This window comes from Corythoichthys intestinalis, chromosome 6 (assembly GCF_030265065.1).
Source record: "Corythoichthys intestinalis isolate RoL2023-P3 chromosome 6, ASM3026506v1, whole genome shotgun sequence".
In the NCBI taxonomy this organism is placed as follows: domain Eukaryota; kingdom Metazoa; phylum Chordata; class Actinopteri; order Syngnathiformes; family Syngnathidae; genus Corythoichthys; species Corythoichthys intestinalis.
The window spans coordinates 57192113-57210200 of NC_080400.1; the positions used below are offsets into that span (position 1 = coordinate 57192113).

General features: G+C 39.8%; 1 protein-coding gene across 1 annotated transcript; it reads left to right on the forward strand.

The window, feature by feature from the left end:
* Nucleotides 1-15847: 15847 nt before the first annotated feature.
* Nucleotides 15848-17269, forward strand: LOC130917734 (gap junction delta-2 protein). The gene has a single exon (XM_057839395.1). The coding sequence runs from the start codon at nucleotides 15848-15850 to the stop codon at nucleotides 16940-16942; it is 1095 nt and encodes a 364-aa protein (XP_057695378.1). The 3' UTR covers nucleotides 16943-17269.
* Nucleotides 17270-18088: the final 819 nt, after the last annotated feature.

Genomic DNA, 18088 nt, shown 5'->3' on the forward strand with positions numbered 1-18088 from the left:
AGAAAAAAAAAAAATTCAAAATGGCCGGACCAAATGTGGAGGCGGGCCGTATTCGGGCCGCGGGCCGCAGTTTAGGCACCCGAAGAAATGCCGCATCCAAGCGGGTGAGCGAGCGAAGTGAGAGAGGGAAACACTTCTACGAGCCTACGTTCTTTGTTAATGTTAATATCTACAGAGGCAACGCCTGTATGTATAATCTTTTGTGTTGTTGTTGTTGTTGTTGTGTTTCCACTCGCGATCGGACACTTAAATCCAGTTGTGTAGTGGTTTGAACGATGTGCTAATGCTAGCGAACGAATGCTAACCATACTGTTATAGGGAATGGGACGTACTACGTTATTGTTTGGACGCGCCTCCATGCTGGCAATATGATTCACTTCCGGGCCGGCAGACTCAATGCGTATTGTAACGTGTGGTCGTGCTAAGCTAACTCTTTCGGTGTTTTAGAAAGAAATTATGGGTGTGTATTGTTGTGTTACCGGGTGCAACAGCTTCTCCTACGACTAAAAAAAGGGCGAGGAAAACTGGACTCACTTTTCACCGTTTTCCTGCATGGAGGACCAAATATCAGATCACGAAGGCACGACGGATGGCTGGGGCGCAGCGGTTCGTTGGAAAAGCATTTCTCTTGATCATATTTCTGCTGGAATGAGAGTGTATTCACCTCATCTCTACTCTTGTAAGTTGAACGATTTATCCGTTTTGGTTTCAATACGTTTTTTTTTTGTTTTTTTTTACTGTTGTGTAAATCTGCCTCGGTAGCAATGCTAACCTTCTCCTCCTCCTCACCTACCTGTTGTGTTACTAGGAAAACCTGCATATGAAATGCTGACAAAACATCCCGATTGGTCACCATATCTCTTCTTGGGTTATTCTGAGGTCAAGCGCACCACATTGGAGCGTTATGAGAGGTTGGAAAGGCGAAGAGTGCACGCTGAAACTTCAGTTTGCTCTGCTCTTACAAACACGATCCCAAGTGTTGTTGTGAAAAGTCAATAAAATATGAATACCAAAACATGACTTGAACAACTTCTTGACAAACTGTAACTGCTTGTTGTTTACTTCAGGTCTTCATAATAAACAGGTGTAATAATTACAAAGTCAGGTGACTTAATTTTGTTATTCTATTTGGAATATGCATTGACAATTTTTGGACAGTGTTGTAGACAAGAACTGGGACTGATAAATTGCAATAGATTTATTTCAAGTAATGCAATTTCTCCAATACGATATTTGAATTGACAGTTTAAAATCTTTAAATTAGTGCAAACAAGGACCACCCTCTGACGGTGGCAGCAAATATTATATAATTATAAGTAATACACAAATACAAGATCACAATAAACGTGTCTTTGTCAAAGCAGTTTAAAACACTATTTACTGGCCTTGGGTAAATTGCCAGACAGGATAAATATGTGCTTTAATGTTCTTGCATTTCCATTTTAAGTATTGCAAGTACTAGTCTCCAACACAATATTTGAACTGACAGTTTAAAATCCTTTTAGTACAAAATGGCCCACACTCTGGCAGGGGGCAGCAAATATTATAATACATAATACATTATAAAAAGCTATATACTATATAAATACAAGATCACAACAAAACCTGTATTTTTCAAAGCAGTTAAAAAACATCCAGTGGCCTTAGGTAAATAAAGGTGTATAAATATGTACTTTACAGTTCTTGCATTTCTATTTTAGGTATTGCAACTTTTCCAACACTATTTGAATTGACAGTCTAAAGTCTACATAAGTGCAAATAAGAATATTATAATTTAAAAATGATAATAGAATATATAAATTCAACATTACAATGAAACGTGTCTTTGTCAAAGTGGTTAAAAAAAAAAAAAAAAAAAAAAAACATCACTGGCCATAGTTAAATAGCCAGGCAGAATAAATATGTGCATTAAAGTTCTTGCATTTTCACAAGTTAAAAGCCCGCAGTTCATCGACGAGAAGGGCAGACCCAGATGGCGTCTGCTGCAGGGGCTTGTTTGAGTCCGACACAGGACAAATGGAACCACTCCATTGAACAAATTTTCTTTGTCAAATGATCCAAGAAGAGAGATGGTGACCAATCGGGATGTGTTGTCAGCAGGTTTACCTAGGAACACAACAGGTAGGTGAGTCGTAGTAGGCGAGCATTGCTACCGAGGCAGATTTACACAACGGTGTAAAAAAACAAAAACGTATTGAAACCAAAAGTGGATAAAGCGTTCAACTTACAAGAGTAGAGATGACAGGAACACACTCTCATTCCAGCAGAAATATGATCATAAATGCTTTTCCGACGAACCGCTGCAATCCAGCCATCCGTCGTACCTTCGTGATCTGATATTTGGTCCTGCATGCAGGAAAACGGTGAAAAGTGAGTCCATTTTTGCTAGCCCCTTTTTTTGTCGCTGTTGCACCCGGTAACACAACAATAAGCACCCATATTTTCTTTCTAAAACCCCGAAAGAGTTAGCTTAGCACTACCACACGTTACAATCCGCATTGACTCTACCGGCCCGGAAGTGAATCATATTGCCAGCATGGAGGCGCGTCCAAACAATGACGTAGTACGTCCCATTCCCTATTAGCAGCTAATCATCGCTGATTTACATTGATGCAAACCTGTTTGTTATTGGGGACGAAATTGATTTTTTTAATTTCTATTTTTAGTTTCACTCTTCAAGTGATGGTTGAATAAAGTCAGCAAATTATACCAACGTCTTCTGTATCGTCATTTCGGAGTTTAGCTAGCTGTATAGCTGTCTCGGTGAGGACAGTGCAGTCTATTCCCTCCCGATGAAGTTATCTCCACCTTGCAATGACTGCAAGTCGCTTTGTTGTAATTTTTCCTCGTGAAGTGAAGACACACTTTCGAGCGTTTGAACCTACGTGCTGTCATTGTTATGTTTATGGCTGCAATGCTCGTGCTTACCCGTCGTAACCTTTCATTTTCTCACACTTTCCTGGTGAAGTGTAGTCCAACTTTAGAGCGAGTGGTTCTTGGCGCCATGCTAGTTTGATGCGTCTGGACAACAAGACACGTCACGACGCAATACGCGTCTTTAGGAATCGACAAAGGGATCGTTAAGGCTTTTTCATTGTGATGTCGAGGCCCCGAAACACTCGGAACCGGTTCCGAATTGGAATCGGATTTCGATTCCCATCCCTATACCTCTGTAAACAAATTTATTCAATTTTATAAAAATAGGCGATACATATTTGTTATGGTAATCAGACAAACACGGTAGGTACCCAAAACTGTATGCTGTCTGGATTTGTTGGCTTACTACACCTGCCATTAACCGGAAAAGAAAAAAAACCTGAGCTTTCAGATGTCCCAAATACCCCATTTGACGGCTTCGCGAACATCATGGTGCCAGCAGTAACAAGGAGAAGTGGGGTCTAAATTGAAGCCATGGCTTTCATCTGTGATGAGTAATGCCAATGAGCTCCAAAAACAAATCTGCCAAACCTGTTGTTAGGGCTGCACGGTGTTACGGCTAAGCGCAGGCCCCACAGTGTTGTGAACGACGGCACTCATACCACTCTCATGGGTTCTGTTTGTGACCATTTGAGCAGAAACATGCACATTAGTGGCCTGCTGGAGGTCATTTTGTGCAGCTCTGGCAGTGCTCCTACTGTTCTCCCTTGCACAAAGGGGAAAGTAACGGTCCCACTGCTGAGTTGTTGTCCTCATACAGCCCCCAACCCGTCTCTTGGTGTAGTAGTCTGTCTTCTGGCTCTTGATACTGCGCTGGCAGACAAAACAAACCTTCTTGGCTAAGCACATGTCAATGTGCTTTCATGGCTGTCTGCTGCTACATGCATCCACATCACCCTACCTACGGACATTGTTCCACCGTCAATGCAATACTGTATTATCACAGTATTCCACTACATTGACCTTATATATACTCTACCCTTCACTATTTAAAAGGGTTAACCCTAACCCAGTACAGTGCAGTACCCTAATACTACAGAAAGTGAGTTTAAAATTATAGCAGAACAAACAGTATATTGGACACAAATCCATCCAAAAAAATGACAAAAAAGGCTTAATAATTAATAAGTAGATCCTAATAGCGTACGAATGCTATTTTTAGACCGTGACATCGTCATCGTAACGCGGAAATGGGACATTATAGACACTCCCTCGCATACAAACCATGTTATATCTGCTTATTTTATCCGGTAATCTTTCAAAAAAGAGCATGCCGATCAAACAATGCTGCTATGGAACTTGTAGAAACGACTCTGGACATTACGAATGATAAAGGATGTTTTCTTCATACTGTTACGTGCCAAAGACGGCTCGCGAAGGGCGTAACATAAAACAAGCCACACAAATGTACGAGTGGACACAAATTTATTTACAGAACAATCAAACTCGCAATGAATATGTACAGAATGACGACGAAGCGTGACTTCAGGGTAAGCCCAGGCCAAAACAACAAACAAAAGGAGCTACACTTAAACCCCACCCGCTAACTAAACCCTGATCATGTAAAAGGAACAAAGAAAAGACAGCTTCTAACCGAACTTCCTACTCTATACAAAACAGGAGAAAACGGGTTGAACAGAAATGGCGACTTACCCTTACTTGCTTCAGTGCTCTTATTTACAGTGGTGAACAAAAACGATCCAATAATGAATAAACACAAAAGACCTCACCGAAAAAGCTGGCGAGGAGGACCGCGGCAGAATACTGTCAAATGCGACCTCATAGAGCGTTGTCAGCGGCAGGTTTAAGAAGCTTGGCGCCTTTTTCCGTGGCCAATTAGCGGCGGTGACGTCGTCGGTCCGTCCTGCGTCCATCAGCTGTCGTCACAGTAGGAGGGGAAGCAGCCAGCTGGTGGAGGCGACGATCAGCTGACTGGAAGAATCTCAGAAAATTAACTATTAAACGGCCAGGGCCGTCACACATACGTTTCCCGAAACCAAAAACTCGGAGGGAAAAATGTGAAGAATGGATCAACTTACGCGGACGTCCAAAAGACCAGTTTAACGCCAGCAAGGTGAAGCCATTCACATTTCATATGCAGTAAACATTTTGTTGGGGGCCATGGTCCTTCAGAGGACGAAGAGGTAAGCCATTTTGATATTTTTACTTTTTTTTTAGCGTGCCGTTTTGCCGTGCTGATTCTGTCTGAAAATGAATTACCTGAATGAAAATGAAAATTAAAATCGTATCTGACTGCCATTGTTACCTTTTCTGTTGTTAAAAAAAAAACTTTAGTAAGGTAGTGTAAATAAATTATGGAAATAAGATTTGTTATTAAAAGTGTTGTTAATAACAGCGTTAGAATATAACGGTGTTACTAACGGCGTTATTTTTTTCAGTAGTGAGTAAGCTTAATTAATTACTTTTCTCATCTTGGCAATGCCGTTACCGTTACTGAGGATGGAAAGGCGTGCGTTACTATGCGCTGCGATATTGGTTGAATGACGCGATAAAAGTCTGAGGGAGACGGACTCACCGAGATGACAGAGCAGGAGTGGGGAGGAGGCAAAGAAGTTGTGATGCAGAGCAAACGCGATGCTAGGTGGCTTCAATTATACCTGACTGTAGCCGATAGCCTACAAACTACGCCCACATGATATGGTAGAGATGGTAGATATCACATATATATAGAACTAGATGCGAAATGACAGACATGGGGGCGTGAGCAACATGTACACTATAGGAACTAGATGCGTTAGTAAACAGCCGCATTCTTAAAGCAGTAGACTTCATAGGAAGGCTCTGTTGTAGAGAACCTTCTTAGCGAACCTAAGTAACTTTTTATCTAAAATACTCCTAAATCGGCAAAATCTTGACTTGAATCCATCTTTAAATGATGAAACAGTTTTAAAACTTCCACATGTCAAAAGTAGACTGAAGGGAACTAAAGCAATTTTTACAACTTTTAACGGTTGATTCAGGGTAAAGGGTAAATTAGGGTAAAGATTTGGGCTAGGGCCAATTGTCCCAAAAACCTTTTACACTTCACATAGTGTGACCTAAGTTTTTTTGTTTTGTTTTGTTTTGTTTTTTTTGGGGGGGGGGGGACAAAACAAAACATGAAAATTATCACCAGTTACTTTGCAAAATAACTAATTACTCTTACATTCAGGTAACTGAGTTACTAACGCAATTACTTTTTGGGAGAAGTAATTTGTAACTATAATTAATTACTTTTTAAAAGTAAGATTAACAACACTGGTTCTTAATGAAAAAATTAAAAGTGTTCGTTGGCTGGCACTGGGTAGCATTTACAATCGCTACACAAAAATAGCAATGTAAATTGCCCCCAAGAACGGTGAGAAACGTAGGACAACCAGAGGATATAATATATATGAAAGACGAGCGGGTCATTTCGCGCATGCGTTACATGCGTCAACTATTTCAACATGATTAATTAAAACAAAAAAATTACCATCCGTTAACGCGATAAATTTGAAAGCACTAAAAAAAGTTGTTGTTTTTTGCTTTGACGCTCACACTGCCGAGAACAGCCTCTCACTTACACAATTAATGGGTTGCCACCACAGGCGGAGTTTGACTTTTGTGGGCAAAACATGTTGATAACCCCGAAACGCAGTGTCAGCAAAAATAATTAATTAAGTAGATATATGCTCGGTTAGTAGCTTAGCCCATGCTCATAAATACAGCCATCCCAGCTATGTGTGTGTAGGTGTGCGTGCGTGTCTGAGCGCACGTGTTTTTCTGAGGAGATTTCTGCATTCCGCTGAGATATCCAATTTAATGCCAATTTTTTTCAGTCGCTCACACCCTTGTGAAACGAATCCTTACCGTGGTGAGTTTGAAAATGGCGGCATCCTTTTTGACTGAATATTCCAGCCAGTAATATTAACAATAATACATTAAAAATGAGCGTTTTTTTTTTGTTTGTTTGTTTGTTTCCCACCATTTCTTAAGGGATTCTAAATAAGGCTGCTTAGGACAGCTTTCGCCACATCTTTAATCCTTGGCTTTCGCTCAGTAGTTGTTGTCGCTTTTGAAAGCTTACGTTTGACAAAAATTACGTATAACCGTCTTGTTTCTTCTGTCCTCAGGTGGGTTTTTTTTTTTGGGCTAAGCAAAGCAAATGACTGTCTTTAAGGTGCTAGTCACGTGATCTGTTTGAAAAATAATTTTTACCCTTTATAAAAACTTTTTTGTTCATTTTGTCCATTTTTGTTGTTCGTTTTATCCATCCATCCATCCATCCATTATCTTCCGCTTAGTCCGGGGTCGGGTCGCGGGGGCAGCAGCTTTAGCAGGGAAGCCCAGACCTCCCTCTCCCCAGCCACTTCAGCCAGCTCCTCCTGCGGGATTCCAAGGCGTTCCCAGGCCAGCCGAGTGACATAGTCTCTGCAGCGTGTCCTGGGTTGTCCCCGGGGCCTCCCGCCGGTGGGACATGCCTGGAACACCTCTCCAGGGTGGCGTCCAGGAGACATCCGAACCAGATGCCCGAGCCACCTCAACTCGCTCCTCTCGACGCGGAGGAGTAGCGGCTCGACACCAAGCCCCTCCCCGATGACCGGACTTCTCACCCCATCTCTAAGGGAAAGCCCGGACACCCTGCGGAGGAAACTCATTTCGGCCGCTTGTATCCGGGATCTTGTTCTTTCGGTCACGACCCACAGCTCGTGACCATAGGTGAGGGTAGGAACTTAGGTCAACCGGTAAATCGAGAGCTTCGCCTTTTCGCTCAGCTCCATCTTTACCACAACGGACCGGTGCAGAGTCCGCATCACTGCAGACGCTGCACCGATCCGCCTGTCAATCTCGCTCTCCCTCCTACCCTCACTCGTGAACAAGACCCCAAGATATTTGAACTCCTCCACTTAGGGCAGGATCTCATCCCCGAGAGGGCATGCCACCCTTTTCCGGCTGAGGACCATGGTCTCGGATTTGGAGGTGTTGATCTTCTTGTTCGTTTTATTGTTATTATTTTTATATTTTTACTTTATTATTATTATTTCAATTTTATATTCATATATTTGAAAGTCAATTACATGCAATGACATTTTCGGCCACCGGGGGGGCTATGCGTACTTCAAACTGTCTACCAGGCTTAACGATGATTAAAACATTTGTGCCTCTATTCAAGTCTGGTGAAAATTCTTAAGTTTTAAAGGGATCCATGAATAGAAAGAGTTGTCGTTCTTAAAAGATAAATGTAAATTAGGGGTGTCAAACGATAAAAATGTTTAATCGAGTTAATCACAGCTTAAAAATCAATTAATCGTAATTAATCACAATTAATCACAATTCAAACCATCTATAAAATATGCCATATTTTTCTGTAAATTATCTTTGGAATGGAAAGATAAGACACAAGATGGATATATACATTCAACATACGGTACATAAGTACTGTATTTGTTTATTGTAACAATAAATCAACAAGATGGCATTAACATTAGTAACATTCTATTGAAGCGATCCATGGATAGAAAGACTTGTAGTTCTTAAAAGATAAATGTTAGTACAAGTTATAGAAATTTTATATTAAAACCCTTCTTAATGTTTTCGGTTCAATAAAATTTGTAAAATTTTCAATTAAAAAATAAACTAGTAGCCCGCCATTGTTGATGTCAATAATTACTTACACAATGCTCATGAGTGCTGAAGCCTATAAAATCAGTCGCGCCCAAGCGCCAGCAGAGGGCGACAAAACTCCATAAAACACAATTAACAACATGACATTTCACTGTGCTGTCATTTTAATCTGTTTGAGCGGGGCATGTGCGTTATTTGCATAAAATATTTTACCGTGATTAATTTAAAAAGTTAATTACCGCCCGTTAACGCGATCATTTTGACAGCCCTAGTTATTATGAATGACAATAATTTGATATTGAAACCCCTCTTAATGTTTTCGTTATTATAAAATTTGTAAAATTAGTTCAACTAGTAGGTCGTCATTGTTGTTGACATCACAGGGCGGTGATGTCACAGGGTTACGCTGCCGGGCTTCCAGAGTATGACTCTAGCGACATAAACATGTCATCTGTTCAACCCCTTCTAATTTGAACCCGGGGGAACATTAATGAGCATGACAGCACTGTCGACATTTCACAAAATGAGCAGCAAAAGCAAAATGAACAGGAAAGACGGGACGAGACGAGAGTAGGGAAAAAAATGTGCTACACTGGCGAAACGTCCTACAAGAGGCGAATTTGACACCCAAGGTACTACTGTGCGCTTTCAGCTTGTTTTGTTTAGATGTATACGGACAGAACATACTAAAGATGCCTTAAGGAAATACTTAAACGCAGTAATATCAAATAAGGGTGGCTTATATATTCTACGTGACTAATGTGGTCAACAGATCAACAATCTGCTTTAAAGCTACCACAAAAAAAAACAATGCTTAAAAGAATGAAAGAGAAACACATGCAAAAAGTATTTTGACACAATGAAAAGTTAATTAAAGACTCAATAAAAGCACAAATAGTAAGAACTCGCCGCTTTTAACCGATGATCACATGTGTTAAAACGGCAGAATGGAAAGAACAAGTAACAATATAGACTGCACTGTAAACAAAAGCTTAATAAGCTCAAAAAACTCCAAAACTTAGCTTCATGGCGGATTGCTAACAACTATCAGGTGCATACCCTCAATTACTGTACAAGAGTGAACAGCACCCTTTTGAAGGCACGCTGCTCACAGTATTGGTTTTTATTGATCAATGTCTTGTTCGCCTGCCTAATCTTGTACTCGTGTTGCTGCCTCTAGAACTCAATTACGATATAGTTGCATGGCTTATCGATTGCGCCGGAGGCATGAAAACGAAACTATCAATTCACAATGAGAGAACAAACAAAAGTAACGTGTAATGCAGGCGACTGGTACTTTTACTTCTTTACATTCCACCACTGCTGAACATAAAACTGGAGCACTGACAGGGTGAATAACATACAGCATACAGTATTTCACAGTAAATGTGCCAATGAGTATGAAGGTGTTAGAACACTTATGAATTCCTGATTTGGACAAAATATTAGACTGAGAATTCTTTAGTTGCATTGAATTGCTGGTGTTCAAACCCTCCCTTCTGCACACAGTCACTTGATATATTGTAAGTATTGCCTTTCTTATGTTTATATGATTAATCTGGTTGTTTATCTATTCATTTTTATTACACTTAACATTTTCATCGATTAACTGTGGTTGGCAATTTGAGAGGTGCTGTACTGTCCTTGGTGGTTGAACTGTATATGTATGTATGTACAGTATGTATGTATGTATGTATGTACAGTATGTATGTATGTATGTATGTATGTATGTATGTATGTATGTATGTATGTACAGTATGTATGTATGTATGTATGTATGTATGTATTAGGGCTGAATGATATCGGAAAAACTGACATTGCGATTTTTGGATTATATTGCGATATATATTTATATTAAATTATATATATATATATATATATATATATATATATATATATATATATATATATATATATATATATACATATACATATTAGGGGAACCTTGGACTTAAAGACTTGTAGGCTTTCCTAAGCCACATTAGAAACACATAAAATATTGCCTTTGATTCAAAAATCTATAATATGTAGTAAATGTTTTGACCTACGGAGGTTTTATGCACGCAATAGACGCTCGGGGTAATGACGTAGATTGTCACTGTCACTCGACGAATACTACTGGGTTACCGCAGTTCCTTCTACGCACGAGTCTAACACTTGTTAAATTCCTATGAGACATCTAGACCCCTAAGGTCGTCTGGAACCGGTCTTCTGCATGTTCCAAGAACAAGAACCAAGCAGGGTGAGGCAGCATTTAGTTATTATGCTCCTCACCTCTGGAACAAGTTACCTGAATGTCTGAAGTATGCTCAAACTGTTAGCTGTTTTAAATCAGGGCTAAAAAAGCTTTTGTTTAGCACTACATATCCATAACTGTCTATATATTTCAATCTACTTGCTTCTATTCCTCTTGTGCTTATCTCCATTGCTGATTTCAGTTAGTAGTAGTAGTAGTAGTTTTTGTTTTATTTTTATTTATTTATTTTTATTCTATTTGTTATTAAATGCGATTTTTATATATAATTTTATTTCCAATTTTGATTGTCTTGGTTTTTACGTTGTTTTGATTTAAATGTGATTTTTATGATCTTCATGTGTTGTAAAGCACTTTGAATTGCCTTGTGTTGAATTGTGCTATATAAATAAATTTGCCTTGCCTTGCCCTCCTGTTCAAAATTTTCTTCCCCCTAAAAATTGAGATTTTAAGCTTTCCAATGATGTATGACACATTCATATAGGACAATTTTGAAATTTGGCCAAATTGGGGATCTCAGAACGGAACTTCAAGTCACCTGAGTGTGTTTCCCGCTATATATATATATATATATATATATATATATATATATATATATATATATATATATATATATATATATACAGTGCCTTGCAAAAGTATTCGGCCCCCTTGAGCCTTGCAACCTTTCGCCACATTTCAGGCTTCAAACATAAAGATATAAAATTTTAATTTTTTTGTCAAGAATCAACAACAAGTGGGACACAATCGTGAAGTGGAACAACATTTATTGGATAATTTGAACTTTTTTAACAAATAAAAAACTGAAAAGTGGGGCGTGCAATATTATTCGGCCCCCTTGCGTTAATACTTTGTAGCACCACCTTTTGCTCCAATTACAGCTGCAAGTCGCTTGGGGTATGTTTCTATCAGTTTTGCACATCGAGAGACTGACATTCTTGCCCATTCTTCCTTGCAAAACAGCTCGAGCTCAGTGAGGTTGGATGGAGAGTGTTTGTGAACAGCAGTCTTCAGCTCTTTCCACAGATTCTCGATTGGATTCAGGTCTGGACTTTGACTTGGCCATTCTAACACCTGGATACGTTTATTTTTTAACCATTCCATTGTAGATTTGGCTTTATGTTTTGGATCATTGTCCTGTTAGAAGATAAATCTCCGTCCCAGTCTCAGGTCTTGTGCAGATACCAACAGGTTTTCTTCCAGAATGTTCCTGTATTTGGCTGCATCCATCTTCCCGTCAATTTTAACCATCTTCCCTGTCTCTGCTGAAGAAAAGCAGGCCCAAACCATGATGCTGCCACCACCATGTTTGACAGTGGGGATGGTGTGTTCAGGGTGATGAGCTGTGTTGCTTTTACGCCAAACATATCGTTTTGCATTGTGGCCAAAAAGTTCAATTTTGGTTTCATCTGACCAGAGCACCTTCTTCCACATGTTTGGTGTGTCTCCCAGGTGGCTTGTGGCAAACTTTAAACGAGACTTTTTATGGATCTCTTTGAGAAATGGCTTCTTCTTCTTCTTGCCACTCTTCCATAAAGGCCACATTTGTGCAGTGTACGACTGATTGTTGTCCTATGGACAGACTCTCCCACCTCAGCTGTAGATCTCTGCAGTTCATCCAGAGTGATCATGGGCCTCTTGACTGCATCTCTGATCAGTTTTCTCCTTGTTTGAGAAGAAAGTTTGGAAGGACGGCCGGGTCTTGGTAGATTTGCAGTGGTCTGATGCTCCTTCCATTTCAATATGATGGCTTGCACAGTGCTCCTTGAGATGTTTAAAGCTTGGGAAATCTTTTTGTATCCAAATCCGGCTTTAAACTTCTCCACAACAGTATCTCGGACCTGCCTGGTGTGTTCCTTGGTTTTCATAATGCGCTCTGCACTTTAAACAGAACCCTGAGACTATCACAGAGCAGGTGCATTTATACGGAGACTTGATTACACACAGGTGGATTCTATTTATCATCATCGGTCATTTAGGACAACATTGGATCATTCAGAGATCCTCACTGAACTTCTGGAGTGAGTTTGCTGCACTGAAAGTAAAGGGGCCGAATAATATTGCACGCCCCACTTTTCAGTTTTTTATTTGTTAAAAAAGTTTAAATTATCCAATAAATGTTGTTCCACTTCACGACTGTGTCCCACTTGTTGTCGATTCTTGACAAAAAAATTAAATTTCATATCTTTATATTTGAAGCCTGAAATGTTTTGAAAGGTTGCAAGATTCAAGGGGGGCGAATACTTTTGCAAGGCACTGTATATATATATATATATGTATATATATATCACATTTTTGCAGTGGGAGAAAATACTTTTGCTATTTACTTGTTAAGTGCATTTTAAAGAAAGTGCTTTTGTACTCTTACTTGAGTAATTTTCTTAGATACTTGAACTTTTACTTAAGTAGTTTTTTTGCCTTTGTATCTGTACTTTTACTTAAGTAAAAAAAAAAAAAAAAGTGAGTACTTCATCCACCACTGATATTTAGTGGCTGTGGATGTGAACACAGAAATAAATACAAGTTCCTAAAATCCTGTTATCTTAACCTAACTTGATAATTGATGTAAAACCTTTATTTTACCAGCTAAACACTGAGCTTTTACATAAACTGGCATTGTGTCTTTCCAGCTGGTTCCATACACTGTTGAACCGTTTCACCGTTCCCAGCTTTTCAGAAAAGGAACCCCCTCATTGTGTTTTGCACTGTACATTGCCTGCCTTTGTAGCCGCACTGCACAATGCCAGTTTCAGACGGACTGGTTCATTATGTGTTGTCAGCCTATTCTACCTTACCGGGCTCAACAGGATTCATCCCATCAAAACTTGAAGATTTAAAAAGCCATTAAAATGCATTACACGGCGTAGCTGCAAGGATTTATTCCATAAAGTTCAGCTTTACATGAAGGTAAGTTAAAACTTTATTCAATTGAACATGATTTAATTTGGTCAATAAAGCATACCAGGTTCTACATCGCAACTAAGGTTTAGGTAATTTACTTTAGCTTTTATTTAAAAAGTAAAATGCAACCAAAGACCAAAGAGAGAAAATGTCATGAGCACATTTTGTGAACTTGTCTTATATGGAACTCAACTATTTACTACTGTAGTTACAAAATTTGAAAAATGACAAAACCACTTTACATTTGTACAACATCAAGAATTAATAACACCAAAGTAACTAATTCATTGATCAATAAAGTAGAAACAAACAAGATAAACAGCTACTACAACCCCTAGCAAAAAGTATGCAGTCACCAGTCTCGGACGAGCACTCACTCAGACATTTTATTATACAAACTCAGATAAAAAGCTTGAAAAAAATAATGAATTAGTTCAAAAGTGCAACTCTTTAGCATTCAGAAACACTAAAAGAAATGAATAAAAAAACAATGTGGCGGTCAGTCGATGTTACTTTTATAGAGCAAGTGCAGGGAAATAAATATAAACTCACTCCATTCTGAAGAAAAAAATATGGAATCATGAGAAACAAACAAAGAAATACCAATCAAAATACATCTCTCGTATTTAGTTGCACCACCTCTGGCTTCTATGACAGCTTGCAGTCTCTGAGGCATGGACTTGATGAGTGACAAACAGTATTCTTCAACAATTTGGTGCCAACTCTCTTTGATTGGAGTTGCCAGATCATCCTTGCAGGTCTGAGCCTTGCTGTGGACCATTTTTTTCATTTTACGCCACAGGTTTTCAATATGGTTGAGATCTGGGCTATTTGCAGGCCATGACATTGACTTGATGAGTCTTTCTCCAAGGAATGCTTTAACAGTTTTAGCTCTGTGGCATGATGCATTGTCATCTTGGAAAATGACAAACATATTTTCAATTGAAGGCATAAGAAAGCTGTCTAATATTTCAATATAAACGTGTGCATTTTTTGAAGATGTAACCACAGCCAGTACCTTTGCCTGACATGCATCCCCATACCACCAAGGACTGAGGGAATTTAGATGATTTCTTCAGGCAGTCATCTTTGTAAATCTCACTGGAACGGCACCAAACAAAAGTCTCAGCATCATCACCTTGTCCAATGCATTCTTGACTCATCGCTGAAAATAACCTTCATCCAGTCATTCACAGTCCATGATTGCCTCTCCTTAGCCCATTGCAGCCTTGCTCTTTTCTGTTTAAGTGTCAATGATGGTTTTAGCTTTCCTGTGTGAAAATCCCATTTACTTTAGGCGATTTTGCACAGTTCTGTCACATACCTTGACTCCACCCACCTCCCATTTCTTATTCATTTGTCTTGTTGTACATCTTCTGTTTTCAAGACATATGGTCTTTAGTTGTTTGTCATGAGGTTTGGATGTATACCAGTACGCTTAATTTTAACAACCTTGTTATGCTGTTGGTACTTGCTCTAGATTTTTGATACAGCTGACTGTGAACAGCCCACATCTTTGGCAACCATACGTGTAGCGTTACCTTCTTCAAGAAGTTTGATAATCCTCTCCTTGGTCTCAAGAAACATCTCTCTTGTTGGAGCCATGATTCTTGTGAATCCACCTGGTCCAGCAGCCCTTCAAGGTGTTATAACCGCACTGTTTTTAACTGCTGACTAACGAGCAGATCTAATCTGAGGCAGGTGCCCAGTTGAGGAAAGGAAATTTTCTGAGTGTCTGTATTTTCTACTCAAAATGGAGTGATTCCATATTTTTTTCTTCAGAATGGAGTGATTCTATATTTATTTCTCTGCACCTGCTCTCTAAAAGTAACATTTACTGACCACCACAATGTTTTTATTCATTTCTTTTAGTGTTTCTGAATGCCAAACAGTTGCACTTTTGAACTAATTCATTATTTTTTTCAAGCTTTTTATTTGCGTTTGTTCTGTATAATAAAATGTCTGAGTGAGCGCTCGTTCGAGACTGGTGATTCCATACTTTTTGCTAAGGGTTGTATACATACAATACATACAATGTCCTTTGACAGTGATGGATTCGCAGCTTTTTTTTCTTCATTTATGTCTGGAAAGTAAGTACCTGTATATCAATGGTGCTGACATCTTTGACTTTCTTGTTAAGGTCAAATCATGGGTGACTGGTCCATTCTTGGGCGTTTTCTGTCCGAGGTCCAGAATCATTCTACTGTGATAGGCAAGATTTGGCTCACCATGCTGCTCATTTTCCGGATCTTGTTGGTGGCCTTGGTGGGAGATGCAGTCTACAATGATGAGCAGTCCAAGTTCACCTGCAATACCCAGCAGCCCGGATGCAACAACGTCTGTTACGACACATTTGCACCTGTTTCCCACCTGAGGTTTTGGGTTTTTCAAATTGTGCTGGTCTCTACACCATCCATATTCTACATCGTGTTTGTTTTGCATAAAATTGCCAAGGATGAGAAGCTCGACGGTCAGCGGGCACAGGTGTTGAGGCAAAGTCCTTCAAGGCAAGGCATGGGGCAAAAAGATGGCAAGGAGAAGATGAGGGTTGGTGTACCTACCTACTGTCCTCATTTCAGGGAAGATTGGGACGAGACAGAAAGAACACAACACAGCTTTCTGGAGGAGGGCCACGGTGCATTAGCAGAAGACCCTACAAAGCAATCCAAACAGGTTCTGCTCATCTACATCCTTCATGTATTTCTTAGATCCATCATGGAGATCACCTTCCTAGTGGGCCAGTATTTGTTATTTGGGTTTGAGGTGCCCCACCTCTACCGTTGTGAGACCTATCCTTGCCCAACTCGCACAGACTGTTTTGTGTCTCGCGCCACTGAGAAAACCATCTTCCTGAACTTTATGTTTAGCATCAGCCTGGGCTGCTTTGTGCTCAACATAGCAGAGCTTCACTACCTGGGCTGGGTCTATATTTTCCGTGTCCTCTGTTCAACATGCTCCAACTGTTGTGGTCAAGAGAAGGTTCCAGATAAAATGTACTCCAAGCAAAACCCACTGTTGCTTCAACTCAGGCATTCTCTGAGAGGTCAGCTGGTTCTGCAGACCCGATCCGCCATGGCTCAAGAGAAGACAGGAGGTCTTCTTACACATGCTCCAGCTATATCATTTGAGACAGACTCAACTGTGGAATGCACCTCTAAGAGGAGTCCTGAGAACATGGACAAGGTGAAGGTCAAGTTGGCCAACATGGCCAGGTTGGGACGAACTAAGAAGTCTTGGCTGTGACACTGTGTTTTGTGGTCATGCTACTGTACACTTAAAATGTTATGTCTTGTTTTTTTTTTTTTTTTGCATGTATGATATTCTTTCAAAGTTTAAGCTTAGTTTTACATTTAGAGCTGGCTTTGTATCATATTTGATGAATTGATTCACAAACTGTAGTGTTGCACTTATAATCACACTATTCAAGACAAAGACTTGCTCAAGACTAGAACTCACTAGACCAAGACAAGACCAGTACCATTAAAAAATTATAAATACAGGTAGTCCCCGGGCATACCCGACTTACGTGATTTTGATTTTACGACGCTGGAGTATCATCCGCCATTTTGTTTCCAGTCGTTTTTTTTTTTTAAGTCACTTAAACAGTACCTTATTGTACCTCACAGTTTCTTATATTTTAATTTGTTTTATAAACATGTCTGTTCTGCCCTTTGGTGAAATGTATATTGATTATAACGTTGACTTTTATTTTGTACACACAATGACGAACGTATCTGCGCACACGAAGAAGAACGCATGTGTGCACACATGAAGAAGAGCGCATTTGCTCCCACGAAGAAGTCGCGCAGCCGAGTGAGAGAGGGGGACAGATTTCAGTTTAGCTCGCTGTCTAGCTAGGACTTGGTGAGGACAGCACAATGATGTGTAATACATGATTTTGGGTTGTTATTTTGAGATTTAGGGGGTATTTAGGGGTACTTAAAGGGTTAATTCTGATTTATGCAGAAATTCGGGTTATGTCACCTTGTAGGAACGGAACTTGTTCGTAACTAGGGGACTACCCGTACCCTATACTGTTTCTTATTTTTCTTTTCTTTTGTCAAGTATTTACCCTTGAAATTACATTAATGAAGTTGACGTGCCAGTTGTGACAGAAAATTCACGCGTCGCCCCTGCAATCTATTCCACGATCGAGAAAAGACTCAGACTTTTGGGAGTCGAGGCCAAGACAAGACCAAGCAAGACCCTCAAATATTGTCTTGAGACCAAGAGAGTTACAACTCTATCAGATTTGGTAAACCTTTATTTGACAGTGGGTTCATAAAACCCATAGACTTCATAATATATTGACGGGACACAGGGCACGGGGCCGATGAATAGGGGGCCTATCTCCGCCAAAGATGACCGAGTGGTAACACAGACAGAGCT